This window comes from Ranitomeya variabilis, chromosome 1 (genome assembly GCF_051348905.1).
Source record: "Ranitomeya variabilis isolate aRanVar5 chromosome 1, aRanVar5.hap1, whole genome shotgun sequence".
NCBI lineage: Eukaryota > Metazoa > Chordata > Amphibia > Anura > Dendrobatidae > Ranitomeya > Ranitomeya variabilis.
The window spans coordinates 840,196,002-840,214,651 of record NC_135232.1 but is presented as its reverse complement, the minus strand read 5'-3'; the positions used below and the strand labels follow the sequence as shown (position 1 = coordinate 840,214,651).

At 41.5% G+C, this 18,650-nt stretch overlaps 1 protein-coding gene across 6 annotated transcripts in view; it reads right to left on the bottom strand.

The window, feature by feature from the left end:
- The window catches only part of PTPN13 (protein tyrosine phosphatase non-receptor type 13), a 329,585-nt gene that overhangs the window by 13,335 nt on the left and 297,600 nt on the right, over window positions 1-18,650 (bottom strand). For all 6 annotated transcript variants that reach the window (XM_077275828.1, XM_077275826.1, XM_077275830.1 and 3 more), the window contains 4 exons: window positions 17,993-18,151; window positions 17,566-17,642; window positions 4,597-4,649; window positions 3,213-3,295 (listed from right to left, as the gene is read on the bottom strand). In XM_077275828.1, coding sequence (XP_077131943.1) covers window positions 3,213-3,295; window positions 4,597-4,649; window positions 17,566-17,642; window positions 17,993-18,151 — 372 coding nt within the window. The remainder of the gene's footprint in view (window positions 1-3,212; window positions 3,296-4,596; window positions 4,650-17,565; window positions 17,643-17,992; window positions 18,152-18,650) is intronic.

Genomic DNA, 18,650 nt, shown 5'->3' with positions numbered 1-18,650 from the left:
CTTGTGTTTATTTGTGAAAAAAGCGGAAATTTGGCAAAAATTTTGAAAATTTCGCAATTTTCAAACTTTTAGTTTTTATGCACTTAAATTAGAGAGTCATGTCACACAAAATAGTTAATAAATAACATTTCCCACATGTCTGCTTACATCAGCACAATTTTGGAAACACAATTTTTTTTGTTAGGAAGTTATAAGGGTTAAAAGTTAACCAGTGATTTCTCATTTTTACAACAAAATTTGCAAAACCATTTTTTTTAGGGACCACCTCACACTTGAAGTGACTTTGAGGGGCCTATATGACAGAAAATGCCCAAAAGTGACACCATTCTAAAAACTGCACCCCTCAAGGTACTCAAAACCACATTCAAGAAGTTTATTAACTCTTCAGGTGATTCACAGGAATTTTTTGAATGTTAAAAAAAAAATAAAATGAACATTTAACTTTTTTTCACAAAAAGTTTAATTCAGATCCAATTTGTTTTATTTTACCAAGGGTAACAGGAGAAATTGGACCCCAAAAGTTGTTGCACGATTTGTCCTGAGTACGCCGATATCCCATATGTGGGGGTAAACCACTGTTTGTGCGCATGGCAGAGCTCGGAAGGGAAGGAGCGCCGTTTGACTTTTCAATGCAAAATTTGCTGGAATTGAGATTGGACACCATGTCATGTTTGGAGGACCCCTGATGTGCCTAAACAGTGGAAACCCCCTGCAAGTGACACCATTTTGGAAAGTAGAACCACTAAGGAACTTGTCTAGATGTGTGGTGAGCACTTTGAACCCCTAAGTGCTTCTCAGAAGTTTATAATGTAGAGCCGTAAAAATAAAAAAATCTTATTTTTTTCACAAAAATGATCTTTTTGACCCAAATTTTTTATTTTCCCAAGGGTAACAGGAGAAATTGGACCCTAAAAGTAGTGCAATTTGTCCTGAGTACGCTAATACCCCATAAGTGGGGGTAAATCACTGTTTGGATGCACAGCAGAGCTCGGAAGGGAAGGAGCACCGTTTGACTTTTTTCAACGCAGAATTGGCTGGAATTGAGATCGGACGCCATGTCGCGTTTGGAGAGCCCCTGATGTGCCTAAACAGTGGAAACCCAGCAATTCTAATTCCAACCCTAACACACCCCTAACTCTAATCCCAACCCTAACCACACCCCTAACCCCTAACCCGAACACACCCCTAACCCTAATCCCAACCTTTACCACACCCTTAACCCCAACACACCCCTAAACCCAACACACCCCTAACCCTAATCCCACCCTAACCATAACCCTATCCACACCCCTAACCCTGGCACAACCCTAACCCTATTCCCAACTGTAAATGTAATCCAAACCCTAACCCCAACCTTAACTTTAGCCCCAACCCTAACTTTAGCCCCAACCCTAACCCTAACTTTAGCCCCAACCCTAACTTTAGCCCCAACCCTAACCCTAACTTTAGTCCCAACCCTAACTTTAGTCCCAACCCTAACTTTAGCCCCAACCCTAACTTTAGCCCCAACCCTAACTTTAGCCCCAACCCTAACTTTAGCCCCAACCCTAACGGGAAAATGGAAATAAATAAATTTTTTTGTTTTATTATTTTTCTCTAACTAAGGGGGTGATAAAGGGGGGTTTGATTTACTATTTATAGCTGGTTTTTATATCGGGTTTTGATGATTGGCAGCTGTCACACACTAAAAGACTCTTTTTATTCAAAAAAATAGCTTTTGCATCACCACATTTTGAGAGCTATAATTTATCCATATTTTGGCCCACAGAGTCATGTGAGGTCTTATTTTTTGCAGGACGAGTTGATGTTTTTTTATTGGTACCATTTTCGGGCACATGACATTTTTTGATCGCCTTTTTACTCCGATTTTTGGGTGTCAGAATGAACAAAAACCATCAATTCCTGCATTTCTTTGGGGGGGGGGGGGGGCAGCGCGTTTATACCGTTCTGCATGTGGTAAAATTGATAAAGCAGCTTTATTCTTCGGGTCAGTACGATTACAGCAATACCTCATTTATATCATTTTTTTATGTTTTGGTGCTTTTACACAATAAAAACTATTTTATATAAAAAATAATTGTTTTTGCATCACTTTATTCTGAGAGCTATAACTTTTTATTTTTCTGCTGATGGAGCTGTATGGCAGCTTGTTTTTTGCAGGACAAGATGACGTTTTCAGTGGTACCATTTTTATTTATATCCGTCTTTTTGGTTGCGTTTTATTGCACTTTTTGTTCGGCGGTATGATGATAAAGCATTGTTTTTTGCCTCTTTTTTTACGGTGTTCACTGAAGGGGATAACTAATGGGATAGTTTTATAGAGCGGGTCGTTACGGACACGGTGATACCAAATATGTGTACTTTTATTTTATTTTTTTATTTACATAAATAAATGGATTGATTGGAAAAATATATGTATAAATATTTTTTTTAATTTATTTGGGGATTTTTAAAATATTTTTATACAGTGTAATTTTTTTTACTTTATAACATTGTCCCAGGTTGGGACATCACTATATAAAGTCAGTTAGCTGATCTGATACTTTGCATAGCACTGTGTCAGATCAACGATCTGACAGGCAGTGCAGGTGGCTTGCTGGCGCCTGCTCTCAGCAGCCACTCACAAGTCACCTCACTGCAGGACCCGGAAGGACCCCCGCAGCCATTTTGGATCCGTGGTGTACATGGAGACCACCGGAACAACGTGATCGCATCACGTTGTTTCGGTGGGAGAGCGCAGGGAGCCCCTTCCCTGCGCGATCGTTCTCTATGCCGCTGTCACTACTGACTGCGGCATCAGAGGGGCTAGCACCGATCGTGGACATTGCTGCGGGGTCTCAGCTGTCACATACAGCTGACACCCGCACGCGATCGCTGCGGCGCTCACCGTGAGGCCGCACAATCGTGCCGCCGTACTAGTACTGCGGTTTGCGGGAATGCAGTTCCCGCAGAGCAGTACTAATATGGCGCATGTCAGAAAGGGGTCAAAGATAGGTACGCAGGACGCATTCCGACGTAGGTGGAGCTGAATGGAAGAGGAGCGAAAGAGGGCGGGGCTTAACGGAGGAAGTATGCAGCACTCCACAGCTCTGCCCTACGCAAGTGTGAAACCAACCTTACCCATTGGTATATTGTTTTATTACACTTATATAATCACAATCACACTGATACAGCATGTAATCTATTTGGAGGAGTGGAAAATAAAATCTTACCAAAAGAACAGCAATTAAGTTGCACGTTATTACTTTTTGTTTCAATATTGCCTGTCTTCACGGTGTTGGACTGTGGTGGCGATCTGAAGAGACACAACAAGTAGATCGTAATTTTGCACAATACAGAACCATTGACAATGACCACATATAACAGAAATGTTCTATATAGGTTTTATATATTAATGTGTATGGAAGAAAATAGGTGTACAAATGCTATAGCAGTCTGCCTTATGCATCATTCAGATGTCCGTGTTTTTTTTTTCCACAACATGATTTAGTTTTCTGTTTTTACCATCATTGTTTCATCCATTCTTCTAGCATAAAGAGAAATCCCAAGCATCTCCTGTCATTAAACCGTAAGAACACAGACTGCACTCGGATGACACAATGATGGCATCCATGTGCTGTCCATCTTTTTTATTGATTTCCCTGGGTGAGTTTGATCCATGACTTGGATCAAAACCATGGATATATGAACGGCCTTATAGACTGAAATATGAATGTTTTCTAATCCTGGACAACATGGAAAGAACAGGTCTGTGAAAAATGGACATTTGAATGTAGTCTTTAAGACCACTTGTATATTTAGTGGAGAAGTACACAAGTTGTACTGTCTATGGCCATAAGTATTATACTAATGTCAGCTTTATGCCAGGATCAAATGTGAGCATGGCAATATACCAGTCACCATTCATTCTCACCATTTTGCTCTCTATATCATATATTATTCGTGGGAACACCCAACTAGAAGAACCACTTTCTGCTACCTGTATGTGCAGTTTTTGTGCAATACCAAAGGTGTACACATGGATGCTTAGGACCACATAAAAGACATTAAGAGGCCCCTTCCTCATGCTATACCCTATCCCTCCTAACCTCCTATTGCTGTTACATATAGGGGGGGTAGTTGAGCATGAACATGGTTCACTGAAGGCCGAGTTATTGCATATGCATGGGCACCTTTAGGCATCTAACCTTACTGTTGTTTGTAATAAAGTAGGACTATTTTTAAGGGTGAATCATCTTCATTTATTTGTGATATGTTTCACATACTTAAACGTGCTGCAAATTAGTGGGAATCCGAGTCCGTAGAACTCCATTGACTGCTTAAATTACTGTTCCTCTATGTGCTCACGTCTCCAGCTCATCAGAAAGTCTTTGAGCCCATACTCGTTTCTGTGTACTGGATCATGTATTCTCTATTGAGCCCATACATCACTTTGTGCATGAGCTCCTGAAAGCGAAGAGTGAAGTGTTTTGAGAGATCAGAGGGGGTATCAGAACTTAGACCCCCCACCGCTTTTCAGCACAATTAAACAACTAAAAAAAATTTCATTGAAAGGGTAGCTTTCATTTTCACATTTCTGTATTATAATTTCCTTACCTTTTAGCCCCATAATTGTTGCTGTAAGATCTCATGTCATTTACTTTGGCTGGCTGCAAATAAAAGACAATGGTAAGGGACATAAATGCTATAATGCACTACTAGGTTTGAGTGTTAAAAAATCAGCAAGGGATCAAATAATTATTTCCTTCACTGTATGTTATGAAGGGGTTAAATTAAGGCAAAAGCTTGTTGAAAGGAATTTAAGTTTGCCCTGTGACAAAAACATGAACAGTCTACAAATTTTAAGGGTAGGTTAATTTTAACATTGAGAGATAGAATATCAAAAATAAAATCCAGAAAATCATATTGTATAAATTATTTAAATTTATTTGGATTTTGCAGTGAGAAATAAGTATTTGATCCCTCTGGCAAACAAGACTTAATACTTGGTGGCAAAACCATTATTGGCAAGCACAGAAGTGAGACGTTTTTTGCAGTTGATGAGGTTTGCGCACACGTCAGGAGAAATTTTGGTCCACTCCTCTTTGCAGATCAACTCTAAATCATTAAGATTTTGAGGCTGTCACGTGGCAACACGGAGCTTCAACTCCCTCCATAAGTTTTCTATGGGATTAAGGTCTGGAGATTGGCTAGGCCACTCCATGACCTTAATGTGCTTCTTTGTGAGCCACTCCTTTGTTGCCTTGGCTGTAGGTTTTGGGTCATTGTCTTGCTGGAAGACCCAGCCACGACCTATATTTATAATGTCCTAGCGGAGAGAAGAAGGTTGTCACTCAGGATTTTACAGTACATGGCTCCATTTATTCTCTCATTGATGCGGTGAAGAAGTCCTGTGCTCTTAACAGAGTAACAACCTCAAAACATAACGTTTCCACCTTCATGCTTGGGGACAGTGTTCTTTGGCAGCATTTCTTCCCTTCTTAAGCAGGGGGACCTTGCGGACACTGCAGGATTTTAAACCTTTACGGTGTAATGTGTTAGCAATGGTTTTCCTGGCGACTGTGGTCCAGCTGACTTGAGATCATTAACAAGTTCCCCCCGTGTAGTTTATGTTGATCTCTCACCTTCCTCATAATCAAGGATACCCCACGAGGTGAGATTTGGCATGGTGCCCCAGATCGATGTCGATTGACAGTCATTTTGTATTTCTTCCATTTTCTTACTATTGCACAGACAGTTGTCTCCTTCTCACCCAGCGTCTTACTTATGGTTTTGTAGTCCATTCCAGCTTTCTGCAGGACTATGATCGTGTCCCTGACATCCTTATAAAGCTCTTTGGTCTTGCCCATGTTGTAGAGTTTAGAGTCTGACTGATTAATTGAGTCTGTGGACAAGAGTCTTTTATAAAGGTGACCATGTAAGACAGCTGTCTTTAACCCCTTCATGACCCAGCCTATTTTGGCCTTAATGACCTTGCCGTTTTTTGCAATTCTGACCAGTGTCCCTTTATGAGGTAATAACTCAGGAACGCTTCAACGGATCCTAGCGATTCTGAGACTGTTTTTTCGTGACATATTGGGCTTCATGTTAGTGGTAAATTTAGGTCGATAATTTCTGAGTTTATTTGTGAAAAAAACGGAAATTTGGCGGAAATTTTGAAAATTTCGCAATTTTCACATTTTGAATTTTTATTCTGTTAAACCAGAGAGTTATGTGACACAAAATAGTTAATAAATAACATTTCCCACATGTCTACTTTACATCAGCACAATTTTGGAAACAAATTTTTTTTTTGCTAGGAAGTTATAAGGGTTAAAATTTGACCAGTGATTTCTCATTTTTACAACTAAATTTACAAAACCATTTTTTTAGGGACCACCTCACATTTGAAGTCAGTTTGAGGGTTCTATATGGCTGAAAATACCCAAAAGTGACACCATTCTAAAAACTGCACCCCTCAAGGTGCTCAAAACCACATTCAAGAAGTTTATTAACCCTTCAGGTGTTTCACAGCAGCAGAAGCAACATGGAAGTAAAAAATGAACATTTAACTTTTTAGTCACAAAAATGATCTTTTAGCAACAATTTTTTTATTTTCCCAAGGGTAAAAGGAGAAACTGGACCACGAACGTTGTTGTCCAATTTGTCCTGAGTACGCCGATACCTCATATGTGGGGTAAACCACTGTTTGGGCGCCCGGCAGGGCTCGGAAGGGAAGGAGCGCCATTTGACTTTTTGAATGAAAAATTGGCTCCAATCTTTAGCGGACACCATGTCGCGTTTGGAGAGCCCCCGTGTGCCTAAACATTGGAGCTCCCCCACAAGTGACCCCATTTTGGAAACTAGACCCCCCAAGGAACTTATCTAGAAGCATAGTGAGCACTGTAAACCCTCAGGTGCTTCACAAATTGATCCGTAAAAATGAAAAAGTACTTTTTTTTTCACACAAAATTTCTTTTAGCCTCAATTTTTTCATTTTCACATGGGCAACAGGATAAAATGGATCCTAAAGTTTGTTGCGCAATTTCTCCTGAGTACGCCGATACCTCATATGTGGGGGTAAACCACTGTTTGGGTGCACGGCAAGGCTCGGAAGGGGAGGCGTGCCATTTGACTTTTTGAATGGAAAATTAGCTCCAATCGTTAGCGGACACCATGTCGCGTTTGGAGAGCCCCTGTGTGTCTAAACATTGGAGCTCCCCTACAAGTGACCCCATTTTGGAAACTAGACCCCCCAAGGAACTTATCTAGATGCATAGTGAGCACTTATAACCCCCAGGTGCTTCACAGAAGTTTATAACGCAGAGCCGTGAAAATAAAAAATAATTTTTCTTTCCTCAAAAATGATTTTTAGCCCAGAATTTTTTATTTTCCCAAGGGTAATAGGAGAAATTGGACCCCAAATGTTGTTGTCCAGTTTGTCCTGAGTACGATGATACCCCATATGTGGGGGTAAACCACTGTTTCGGCGCACGGCAGGGCTCGGAAGGGAAGGCATGCCATTTGGCTTTTTGAATGGAAAATTAGCTCCAATCATTAGCGGACACCATGTCGCGTTTGAAGAGCCCCTGTGTGCCTAAACATTGGAGCTCCCGCACAAGTGACCCCATTTTGGAAACTAGACCTCCCAAGGAACTAATCTAGATGTGTGGTGAGCACTTTGAACCCCCAAGTGCTTCACAGAAGTTTATAACGCAGAGCCATGAAAATAAAAAATAATTTTTCTTTTCTCAAAAATGATTTTTTAGCCCACAATTTTTTATTTTCCCAAGGGTAACAGGAGAAATTTGACCCCAAAAGTTGTTGTCCAGTTTCTCCTGAGTACGCTGATACCCCATATGTGGGGGTAAACCACTGTTTGGGCACATGCCAGGGCTCGGAAGGGAAGTAGTGACGTTTTGGAATGCAGACTTTGATGGAATGCTCTGCGGGCGTCAGGTTGCGTTTGCAGAGCCCCTGATGTGCCTAAACAGTAGGAACTCCCCACAAGTGACTTTATTTTGGAAACTAGACCCACAAGGGAACTTATCTAGATGTGTGATGAGCACTTTGAACCCCCAAGTGCTTCACAGAAGTTTATAACGCAGAGCCGTGAAAATAATAAATGTGTTTCCTTTCCTCAAAAATATTTTTTTAGCCCAGAATTTTTTATTTTTGCAAGGGTAACAGGAGAAATTTGACCCCAAAAGTTGTTGTCCAGTTTCTCCTGAGTACGCTGATACCCCATATGTGGGGGTAAACCACTGTTTGGGCACATGCCGGGGCTCGGAAGGGAAGTAGTGACGTTTTGGAATGCAGACTTTGATGGAATGGTCTGCGGGCATCATGTTACGTTTGCAGAGCCCCTGATATGCCTAAACAGTAGAAACCCCCCACAAGTGACCCCATTTTGGAAACTAGACCCCCCAAGGAACTTATCTAGATATGTGGTGAGCACGTTCAACCCCCAAGTGCTTCACAGAAGTTTACAACGCAGAGCCGTGAAAATAAAAAATCATTTTTCTTTCCTCAAAAAAGATGTTTTAGCAAGCAATTTTTTATTTTCACAAGGGTAACAGGACAAATTGGGCCCCAATATTTGTTGCCCAGTTTGTTGTGAGTATGCTGGTACCCCATATGTGGGGGTAAACCACTGTTTGGGCGCACGTCAGGGCTCGGAAGGGAAGTAGTGACATTTGAAATGCAGACTTTTATGGAATGGTCTGCGGGCATCACGTTGCATTTGCAGAGCCCCTGATGTGCCTAAACAGTAGAAACACCCCACAAGTCACTCCATTTTGGAAACTAGACCCCCCAAGGAACTTATCTAGATGTGTGGTGAGCACTTTCAACCCCCAAGTGCTTCACTGAAGTTTATAACGCAGAGCCGTGAAAATAAAAAATAATTGTTCTTTCCTCAAAAAATTATGTTTTAGCAAGTAATTTTTTATTTTTGCAAGGGTAACAGGAGAAATTGGACCCCAACTGTTGTTGCCCAGTTTGTCCTGAGTACGCTGGTACCCCATATGTGGGGGTAAACCACTGTTTGAGCGCACGTCGGGGCTTGGAAGGGAGGGAGCACCATTTGACTTTTTGAACGCAAGATTGGCTGGAATCAATGGTGGCGCCATGTTGCGTTTGGAGACCCCTGATGTGCCTAAACAGTGGAAACCCCTCAATTCTAACTTCAACACTAACCCCAACACACTCCTAATCCTAATCCCAACTGTAGCCATAACCCTAATCACAACCCTAACCCCAACACACCCCTAACCACAACCCTAACCCCAACACAGCCGTAACCCTAACCCTAATCCTAACCCTAATCCCAACCCTAACCCTAATCCCAACCCTAACCACAACTGTAACCCCAACACACCCCTAACCCTATCCGTAACCCTAACCACAAGCCTAATCTTAACACTATTTCCAACCCTAGCCCTAATTCCAACCCTAACCCTAAGGCTATGTGCCCACGTTGCGGATTCGTGTGAGATTTTTCCGCACGATTTTTGAAAAATCTGCAGGTAAAAGGCACTGCGTTTTACCTGCGGATTTACAGCGGATTTCCAGTGTTTTTTTGTGCGGATTTCACCTGCGGATTCCTATTGAGGAACAGGTGTAAAACACTGCGGAATCCGCACAAAGAATTGACATGCTGCGGAAAATACAACGCAGCGTTTCTGAACGGAATTTTCCGCACCATGGGCACAGCGGATTTGGTTTTCCATAGGTGTACATGGTACTGTAAACCTGATGGAAAACTGCTACGAATTCGCAGCGGGCCAATCCGCTGCGGATCCGCGGCCAATCCGCTGCGGATCCGCGGCGGATCCGCAGCCAAATCCGCACTGTGTGCACATGCCATAACCCTAACCCTACCCCTAACCCTACCCCTAGTTCTAACCCTAACCCTAGTGGCAAAAGAAAAAAAAAATTTTCTTTATTTTATTATTGTCCCTACCTATGGGGGTGATAAAGGTGGGGGTTATTTAATATTATTTTTATTTCGATCGCTGTGATAGAACCTATCACAGCGATCAAAATGTACTTGCAACGAATCTGCCGGCCGGCAGATTCGGCGAGCGCACTGCGCATGCGCCCGCCATTTTGGAAGATGGCGGCGCCCATGGAGAAGACGGATGCACACCGGGAGCCTCGGTAAGTATAAGGGGGGGAGATCGGGGCACGGGGGGGGCGTCGGAGCACGGGGGGGGTGTGTGGCATAGGTGCACGGGGGGAGCGGACAGGAGGACGTGGGAGCGGAGCACAAGACGGAGGGGAGCGGAGCACAGATCGGTGGCTTGGGTGGGCGATCGGTGGGGTGGGGGGAGTCACATAAGTGTTTCCAGCCATGGCCGATGATATTGCAGCATCGGCCATGGCTGGATTGTAATATTTCACCAGTTTTTTAGGTGAAATATTACAAATCACTCTGATTGGCTGTTTCACATTCAACAGCCAATCAGAGCGATCGTAGCCACGGGGGGGTGAAGCCACCCCCCCTGGGCTGAAGTACCACTCCCCCTGTCCCTGCAGATCAGGTGAAATTGGAGTTAACCCTTTCACCCGCTCTGCAGGGACGCGATCCCTCCATGACGCCACATAGGCGTCACAGGTCGGATTGGCACCGACTTTCATGACGCCTACGTGGCGTCAAAGGTCGGGAAGGGGTTAATGCAGGTAACGAGTTGATTAGGAGCGTGTAACTGGTCTGTAGGAGCCAGAACTCTTAATGGTTGGTAGGGGATCAAATAACTGTCCCCCTGCTCAAGAAGGCACATGTGCAGGCCCATCTGAGGTTTGCTAATGAACACCTGGATGATTCTGTGAGTGATTAGGAGAAGGTGCTGTGGGGTCAGATGAGACAAAAATTGAGGTCTTTGGCATTAACTCAACTCGCAGTGTTTGGAGGAAGAGAAATGCTGCCTATGACCCAAAGAACACTGTCCCTACTGTCAAGCATGGAGGTGGAAATATTATGCTTTGGGGGTGTTTCTCTGCTAAGGGCACAGGACTACATCACCGTATTAATGGGAGAATGGATGGAGCCATGTACCGTAAAATCCTGAGTGATTGTTCACAGAACATTAAAAATAGGTCGTGGCTGGGTATTCCAGCAAGAAAATGACCCAAAACATACAGCCAAGGCAACAAAGCAGTGGCTCAAAAAAAAGCACATTAAGGTCTTGCAGTGTCCTAGCCAGTCTCCAGCCCTCAATCCCATAGAAAACTTATGAAGAGAGTTGAAGCTCCGAGGAGCCTCAAAATCTTGATGATTTAGAGATAATCTGCAAAAAGGAGTGGACCAAAATTCCTCCTGACATGTGCGCAATCTCATCATCAACTACAAAAAATGTCTGGCTGCTGGGCTTGCCAACAAGGGTTTTGCCACCAAGTATTAAGTCTTGTTTGCCAGAAGGATCAAATACTTATTTCTCACTGCAAAATGCAAATAAATTTATATCATTTATACAATGTGATTTTCTGGATTTTATTTTTGATATCTTGTCTCTCAATGTTAAAATTAACCTACCCTGAAAATTATAGACTGTTCTTGTCTTTGTCAGTGGACAAACTTACAAAATCAGCAAGGAATCAAATACTTATTTCCCCCACTGTACATACATGTTTGGTATCTGTGTACTCATAGTAACCTGCAGAATCATATTGCAAGATCAGTACTGTGAATATGTCAAATAAAACAAAAAAATGTGAAATTGCACTTTTTTTTTCCAAATTCAACACAATTGGAATTTTTTACCGCTTTCTAGTGCGTCAATAATAAAATGGATGATGTCATTCAAAAGTGCAACTCATTCCACAAAAAACAACCCCTCATACGACCATGTGGTAGGGCAAATAAATATAAATTTAATTTAATAGAACCAGACACACACATACTATAAAGATTAGAACCAGACACAGTAGCGAACAACTCCGTACACCTTTACACAAATGTAATGGATGAGTTGCATTGTATATACAATTACACTACATCTGACAACATATTAACTCATAGGATGGTCATTACAAAAGTCAGATTTCCTAGTTGTCCAGTAAGAGACCTGCGCTTCAAGAGGACCTGTCACCAGGTGGACACTTTTTGCTCTCATTCCTGCTGTTGCCTGAGTAATCTGGCTTTTGGTTTTTTTTGTGATCATCCAGAGATATGGGAGTTTTTATTTAGCACCAATTTTATGGTCTTTATCAAGTGGGCCTTACTCACAGTGTAAAAATGCACAGCAGCCTAAAGATACCCATTCAAAGCAATATCTCCTTCATAAAGATCATACACTGAATAAAGAGGTCTAAATATCTGGAACCACATGATGGATTTCAAACAAAAACACAATATTCAGAGAAGCAGCGGGAATAAAATTAGAACAAAAACTGATAATGACACTTATAATCTACCAGTCACTGTTTCAGAAACAGATTCAGATAGTAGAGATCCTAAAACATTACTTTTAATGAAATAAAAAGCTAAAAATAGCCACCTGGCATATGACAAACGTATAGACGCAACTGGCATATATCCTCATACGTAACCATCACCTAAAGTTAATAGGTGGTGGTCTATCCTCAGGCCTGATGAGGTACCTGAAGGAGGTGAAAATTACAGACTATATATACAAATTGTTAAAAAGGAACAATCTCACCGTAATCCCGGTGGTGGCCTAAAATAGTAATCCAGGTAGGTTGATCCCTTATGCAGGAGAAATGAAGGTGATTGGGCACCATCATAGGAATGCCTCACCTTACCTTAGGGATCAGGCACACAGGTTCCCCATGGTATTTCTGACATGTTGCATCTGAGAATCATCGGGGGAGGCAGGAACCGGGTAGGGTGGAAGTTTGATTGGCTGGAAAATGCACGTTCTACAACAGCAATGTGCATTAGAGCAAATGTGCCTGGTACTGCATGTGGCGCCAACGCTTGTTTAACTCATATTGGCGCATAGATTTTCTGTGGCACCAGGGGATATGTCACATCTGGCACACGACCTAGTGGAAAGCACAGATGAGAGGCAAATGTCATCATCATGCATCCGGCTTCAGCGCGCGCATGGAAAGATGTTATGTCCCTTGTGTGGCCTGCACAGAAGGGACACACACACACGTTATCTCCGGTGCTTACAAGGAGGTAAAATATGCTAATCAAAAGGCTCCAAATAGAGAGTCTGGAAGTGTCCATATATGAGGAAGGTGGTGTGACCATATGACCACTAAACCAAAAATATGAAACCAAAGGAGAACACTGGTTGAAATACTGCATTTCCTACGATGTCACCTACAAGGCATGAAGGACAGGAGCTGAATACCCAGCCGGGGCCATCTGAGGGCGAGACATTTGGAGCTCAGCGTTCAGGATTAAGGGAAGTGTTAGCGCAGTGTGCCGCGGGGCGTTCTAGTCAGACCCCAGCTGGACAGGCATTGAACCAGACCCTGCGCTGGTTTCTTCTATGCTTTCTTTATTTAAAGGATTTTTAGAATTATCTAGAGCATCTCAGAGTAATTCAGCAAGTGGGGGAGTTTCAGTTGTTAACCAACTTGCTGAAGGTGTTGGAAAATGAGCTAAGGTAGCAAGTGTATGGGATAGTCCTGCCAACAATGTAGTTAGTGGGAGGGAGACAAAATGTAAAAAATGTAAATGGGATGGGTAAACCTGGGATAGCTGAGGTATGTTTTAAAGAAGCTAGGGTATTCACTGCTTGGTTTTCACTTGTCTCATAGTATTAAAGAAAAAATTTGGAGTAACGAATACATAGATTTATTCTCCCTGTTACCATCCTACAAGAAAGGTTTTAAGGAAGTGAGTAAGGATGATAAATTGGATGAAAGAGGAGGCAATGTAATGAAATCTTTATATAATTGGCGACAAGATTTCTGCCTTTTTGCTTCAGTTTTAGGTGAGCGGTGTCCAGAAAAATGTGCAAACTTATTTCGGCAAGCTGATATTATTTTGGAAGCACACTGAAAATTTGGTGGTAATGTTTGGTGCTTGTATGATGAAATGTTTAGACAGAAGATGTCAGTTTATCATGATTGGGATATTGGTTTATCAATCAATCTGATGATCCCTCATAGATCCAGTTCATACAAACCGGCCAAGTCGGGTAATAATTTTACTTTTCGTAAAGGTGTCTGTTTTGCCTTCAATGAGTCACGGTGCAAGTGGCTTAACAATTGCCGATATAAGCATGAAAGTTCTTTTTTTTCTTTTGATGGAAACCACTCAGTGGTGAGCTGCTTCAAGATGGCGAACCAAGCTTCACAACAGCAGGTAATAGATTCAGTTTCAAAAGGCACAGACACCAGTGAGGCTGGAATAAATGCATCCTTGGTTAGAGCTTTATCCAGACAGGATGAAAGCGGATCTAATAATTAAGGGCTTCACCAGTTTTTTTTCCTTCCTGAATTTTTGGGTGAAGGTTGTTCATGGGTAAATAATTTAAAGTGGGGGACAGATTACTTTGGACGTGGAAATCGTTCATTGTAAACTTGTAAAGGGGGTGGCAGATAGAAGGATTGAAGGTACATTTTTGTCTCCTTTTCAGAATTTTGGTTTATCTCTGTTGGGTTTTGTTCCGAAGAAAGAAGTGAACAGTTACAGATTGATCCACCACCTGTCATACCCGGTTGGGTCCGCTTTGGATGATTCAGTGGACAAGCCAAATGCATCAGTAGTTTATGCATCATTTGACAAAGCATTGAATTTGCTAAGGTGCTGTGGTAAAGGGACTTTATTAGCAAAGGCAGGTATTAAATCAGCCTTTCATTTACTGCCTGTTTCAGTTAGGCTTTAATACATTAGGTTTTCAATTGGATCGTTTGTTCTATTTTGATAAAGTGTTACCAAAAGGTTTCACTCTTTCGTGTTTTTGACTCCTTTTCTACCTTTTTGGAATGGTCACTTTGTGAAGAGTACAAGGGTAATGGGGCGTTTTTGTATTTGAACCATTTTTGTTTTTTTGGATTTTCCAATTCAAATGATTGCATGAGGCTTTTGAATACTTTTTCTTTACTAATTGGAGTGGTTTGGTGTTCCATTAGAGACAGAAAAGACAGTTTTTCCTTGTATTGGTTTAGAATTTGTAGGTACTGTTATTGATACTAATAGGATGGAATTTAGGTTAACTCATGATAAGATAGGTAGGTTATGTGATCTATTGAATAAAATGTTATCGTCTAAAAAGGTTCTTTCAAAGGAGTTCCAATCACTTTTGGATATGTTAGTTTTTGTGTCACAGGTGATTCCTATAGCTAGGATTATTGCGAGGAGGCTGTACTCGGCTACTAAGGGTCTGAGTTCTCCTTATTCGCATATCAGGATGACGAGCACTTAAAGATTATGTTAAGAGTATGGCATGAATTTTTGCTGAACTTTATGGCTGTGTGCACACATAGCAGATTTTTCGAGGTTTTTTGCTATAAAAACGCTATAAAACCGCGAAAAAAACACTCACATTAAGCATCCTATTTAATAGAATGCAATCCGCATTTTTTGTGCACATGCTGCATTTTTTTCCTGAGTGGAATCGCATTCCAGAAAAAAACGCAGCATGTTCATTAAATTTGCGGAATCGCGGGGATTCCGCACACTTAGGAATGCATTGATCTGCTTACTTCCCGCATGGGGCTATGCCCACCATGCGGGAAGTAAGCAGATCATGTGCGGTTGGTACCCAGGGTGGAGGAGAGGAGACTCTCCTCCACGGACTGGGCACCATATAATTGTTAAAAAAAATAATAATTAAAATAAAAAATCGTGATATACTCACCCTCTGATGGCCCCGGAGTCTTCCCCCCTCTCAGCGGTGCACGTGGCCGCTTCCGTTCCTATAGATGGTGTGTGTGAAGGACCTGCGATGAAGTCGCGGTCACATGACCGCGATGACTTCGCGGTCACGTGACGTCATCGAAGGTCCTGCACACACACCATCTATAGGAACGGAAGCCGCTGAGGAGATCGGCTGTTTGCGGAAGGTGAGTATAACCATTTTTTAAAATTATTTTTAACATTCTATCTTTTACTATTGATGAAGCATAGGCTGCATCAATAGTAAAAAGTTGGTCACACTTGTCAAACACTATGTTTGACAAGTGTGACCAACCTGTCAATCAGTTTTCCAAGCGGTGCTACAGATCGCTTGGAAAACGCTAGCATTCTGCAAGCTAATTATGCTTGCAAAACGCTAGTTTTCTGCAGGAATATGCATGCCAATTCCGCATGTGATATACCCGCGGCAGGAGTTGCAGAATTGCCGTGGAAATTTCCGTGGCAATTCTGCAATGTGTGCACTTAGCCTAATGGTCGATCTATTTGGCAAGAAGAATTAATTGAAACGGATGACTTGGGCTTATTTACAGATGCATCTGGCAGCTGGGGTTTTGGAAAATTTTGGAATAACCACTGGTGTGCGGAGCCATGGGATCAATCTTGGTTAGACAAGGGTTTAAATAGTAATTTAGGGTTATTAGAGCCATTTTAAGTTTTGGTATCACTGGTTCTTTGGAGTTAGACCTTTAAGAATAAACAAATTATTTAAAATACAGATAATATGGGAGTAGCTTAAGATGTTAATTGCCTATCCTCTAAATGTGATGTAGTTGTCAAAATACTTCAGAGAATTAGTTTTGTTTTGTCTTCAGCTGAATATTTGGTTAAAGGGTAAACATTTGAGGGGTGACAGGAATCTAATTGCTGACTCTCTTACTCGTTGCCAGATGGACAGTTTCCGGAAGTCAATCCCCTTGGCACACGAAGATGGCTTGGAATGTCCAAGGCACTTATGGAATCTGATGTTGGCGCATCAATGGATTATGTTAAAAAAATCGGTAACGGACAAAACTTGGTTGGATTGTTTATCTGTGAGGTATTTATGGTGTACATTTTGTGACTGCATTAGTGTTAGTAAGGTGAATGATTGTATAGAAATGTCGTTGTTCGTAAATAAGCTAATTAAGGATGATTTCTCTCATAGTATTTGGTTGACCCAAATAAACACCGTGACCTTTACCTCCACACCTTGTTTCATGTGTCTATTACTGGATGAGTGTAAAGAAAGGGAATGCTGTCCCATGCATTTTCCAGGCAAACAGGCTGGTATCTTCCCCCTTACCCGATTTTCAGATGAAACATGTTAGGAGTACCGTGGGGAACCTGTGTGTCTGATCCCTGGGGCAATGTGTGCCCCCCACCTTCTTCTGTTCTGCACAAGGGATCAATCTATCTGGATTACTAATTTAGGATACCACTTTGATTATGGTGAGACTGGTCCGTTTAATAATTTGTATACATAGTCTGTCTTTTTCACCTCTTTCAGGTACCTCATCAGGCCTGAGGATAGACCATCTTCTATTAATTTTAGGTGATGGCTACATATGAGGATATATGTCAGTTATGTCTATACATTTGTCATATAGCAGGTAGCGATTTTTAGCTTTAGCCTATTTCATAAAAAGTTATGTTTTAGGATCTCTGCCCTGCTGAATCTGTTTAAGAAAAAAAATTGGTTCCTTTTGACCTGCTGACAGTTTTTTTCTCTTTAATGCCTATACTGATATTATTCCCTTCTGTACCTCGGGAGAGTCATCTGGTAATGAGGAACCATCACAATCTGTATCTTCTGCTTTTTCATCTTCTTCAGTCTGATCCACTATTGTAAAATGAAACAAAATATTAAAAATAAATCACAGGATATAAAAATAAGAACACAAATATAGACTGCAAGATGTAACTTATGAAAATATGAGAGCTAAATAGTATAAGAAAAAGTACGAGGAATATATTCTTATGACCCAGTCTTACACAAGTCCTCAGAGTCTGAAACCGCTTATTGGTGGACGTCTGACTGCAGGGATCACCATGGACCTCTGTCAATATGGCCGCATATTTTGGACCAGTTATTGTACAGAAAACTACAACTTCCAAGCGTGATTGCATATACTTGCAATAAAAGAGTTTATCACAAAATAACTAAGATAGATGTTTAGGCAGAGACAATACCTGAATAGTGTTCTACTGAAAGTGCATTCTGGCGATTGAGCTGTAGTAGGTTCTGTGTTTGCTCATGGACAACATCAAGTAGCGACTGGATAACATCATTCTGATCCTCCTCATCATCATCTTCATAATTATTATTATTGCTTTCATGGAGCTTTGGGTCTTAAAAAATAGAAAAAGCACTAATTAACCTGCTGATAATGCTTATATTGTTGCAGTTTGGGCAAAAAGTGCTAAGAAATAAAAATAAAAAGTATTTTTGATACCTACAAGAAAAAAAACTTAAAATATGGCACACCTCCTACTCCATGTCAATATCTCAGTGGTTGATCACAAATTTCTGCACTATATGAAAGAGAATTGCCTAAAGTATGAGGCTTTATTACAATGCAATGGACCCAGGACAACTGCAATGGGCACATGTCTAGCATAAAGTTTTTTAATTTCACCATTAGCTATCAACAGTACTGAATGTTCAGTATGTGTGCATTAAATAAAAACTTACGGATCGCTGTCTACTGCCATTTCCAGTGTGGCTCCGGTCCATGACTGCAGATGTAACCAGCCAGCTCACACACAGCGTTCCTGTATGGACTGGAAGTCACTTTCTCAATGTAAGTCTATAGGACTCAGAACTGGACTCACGGAGTTGAGAAAGAGC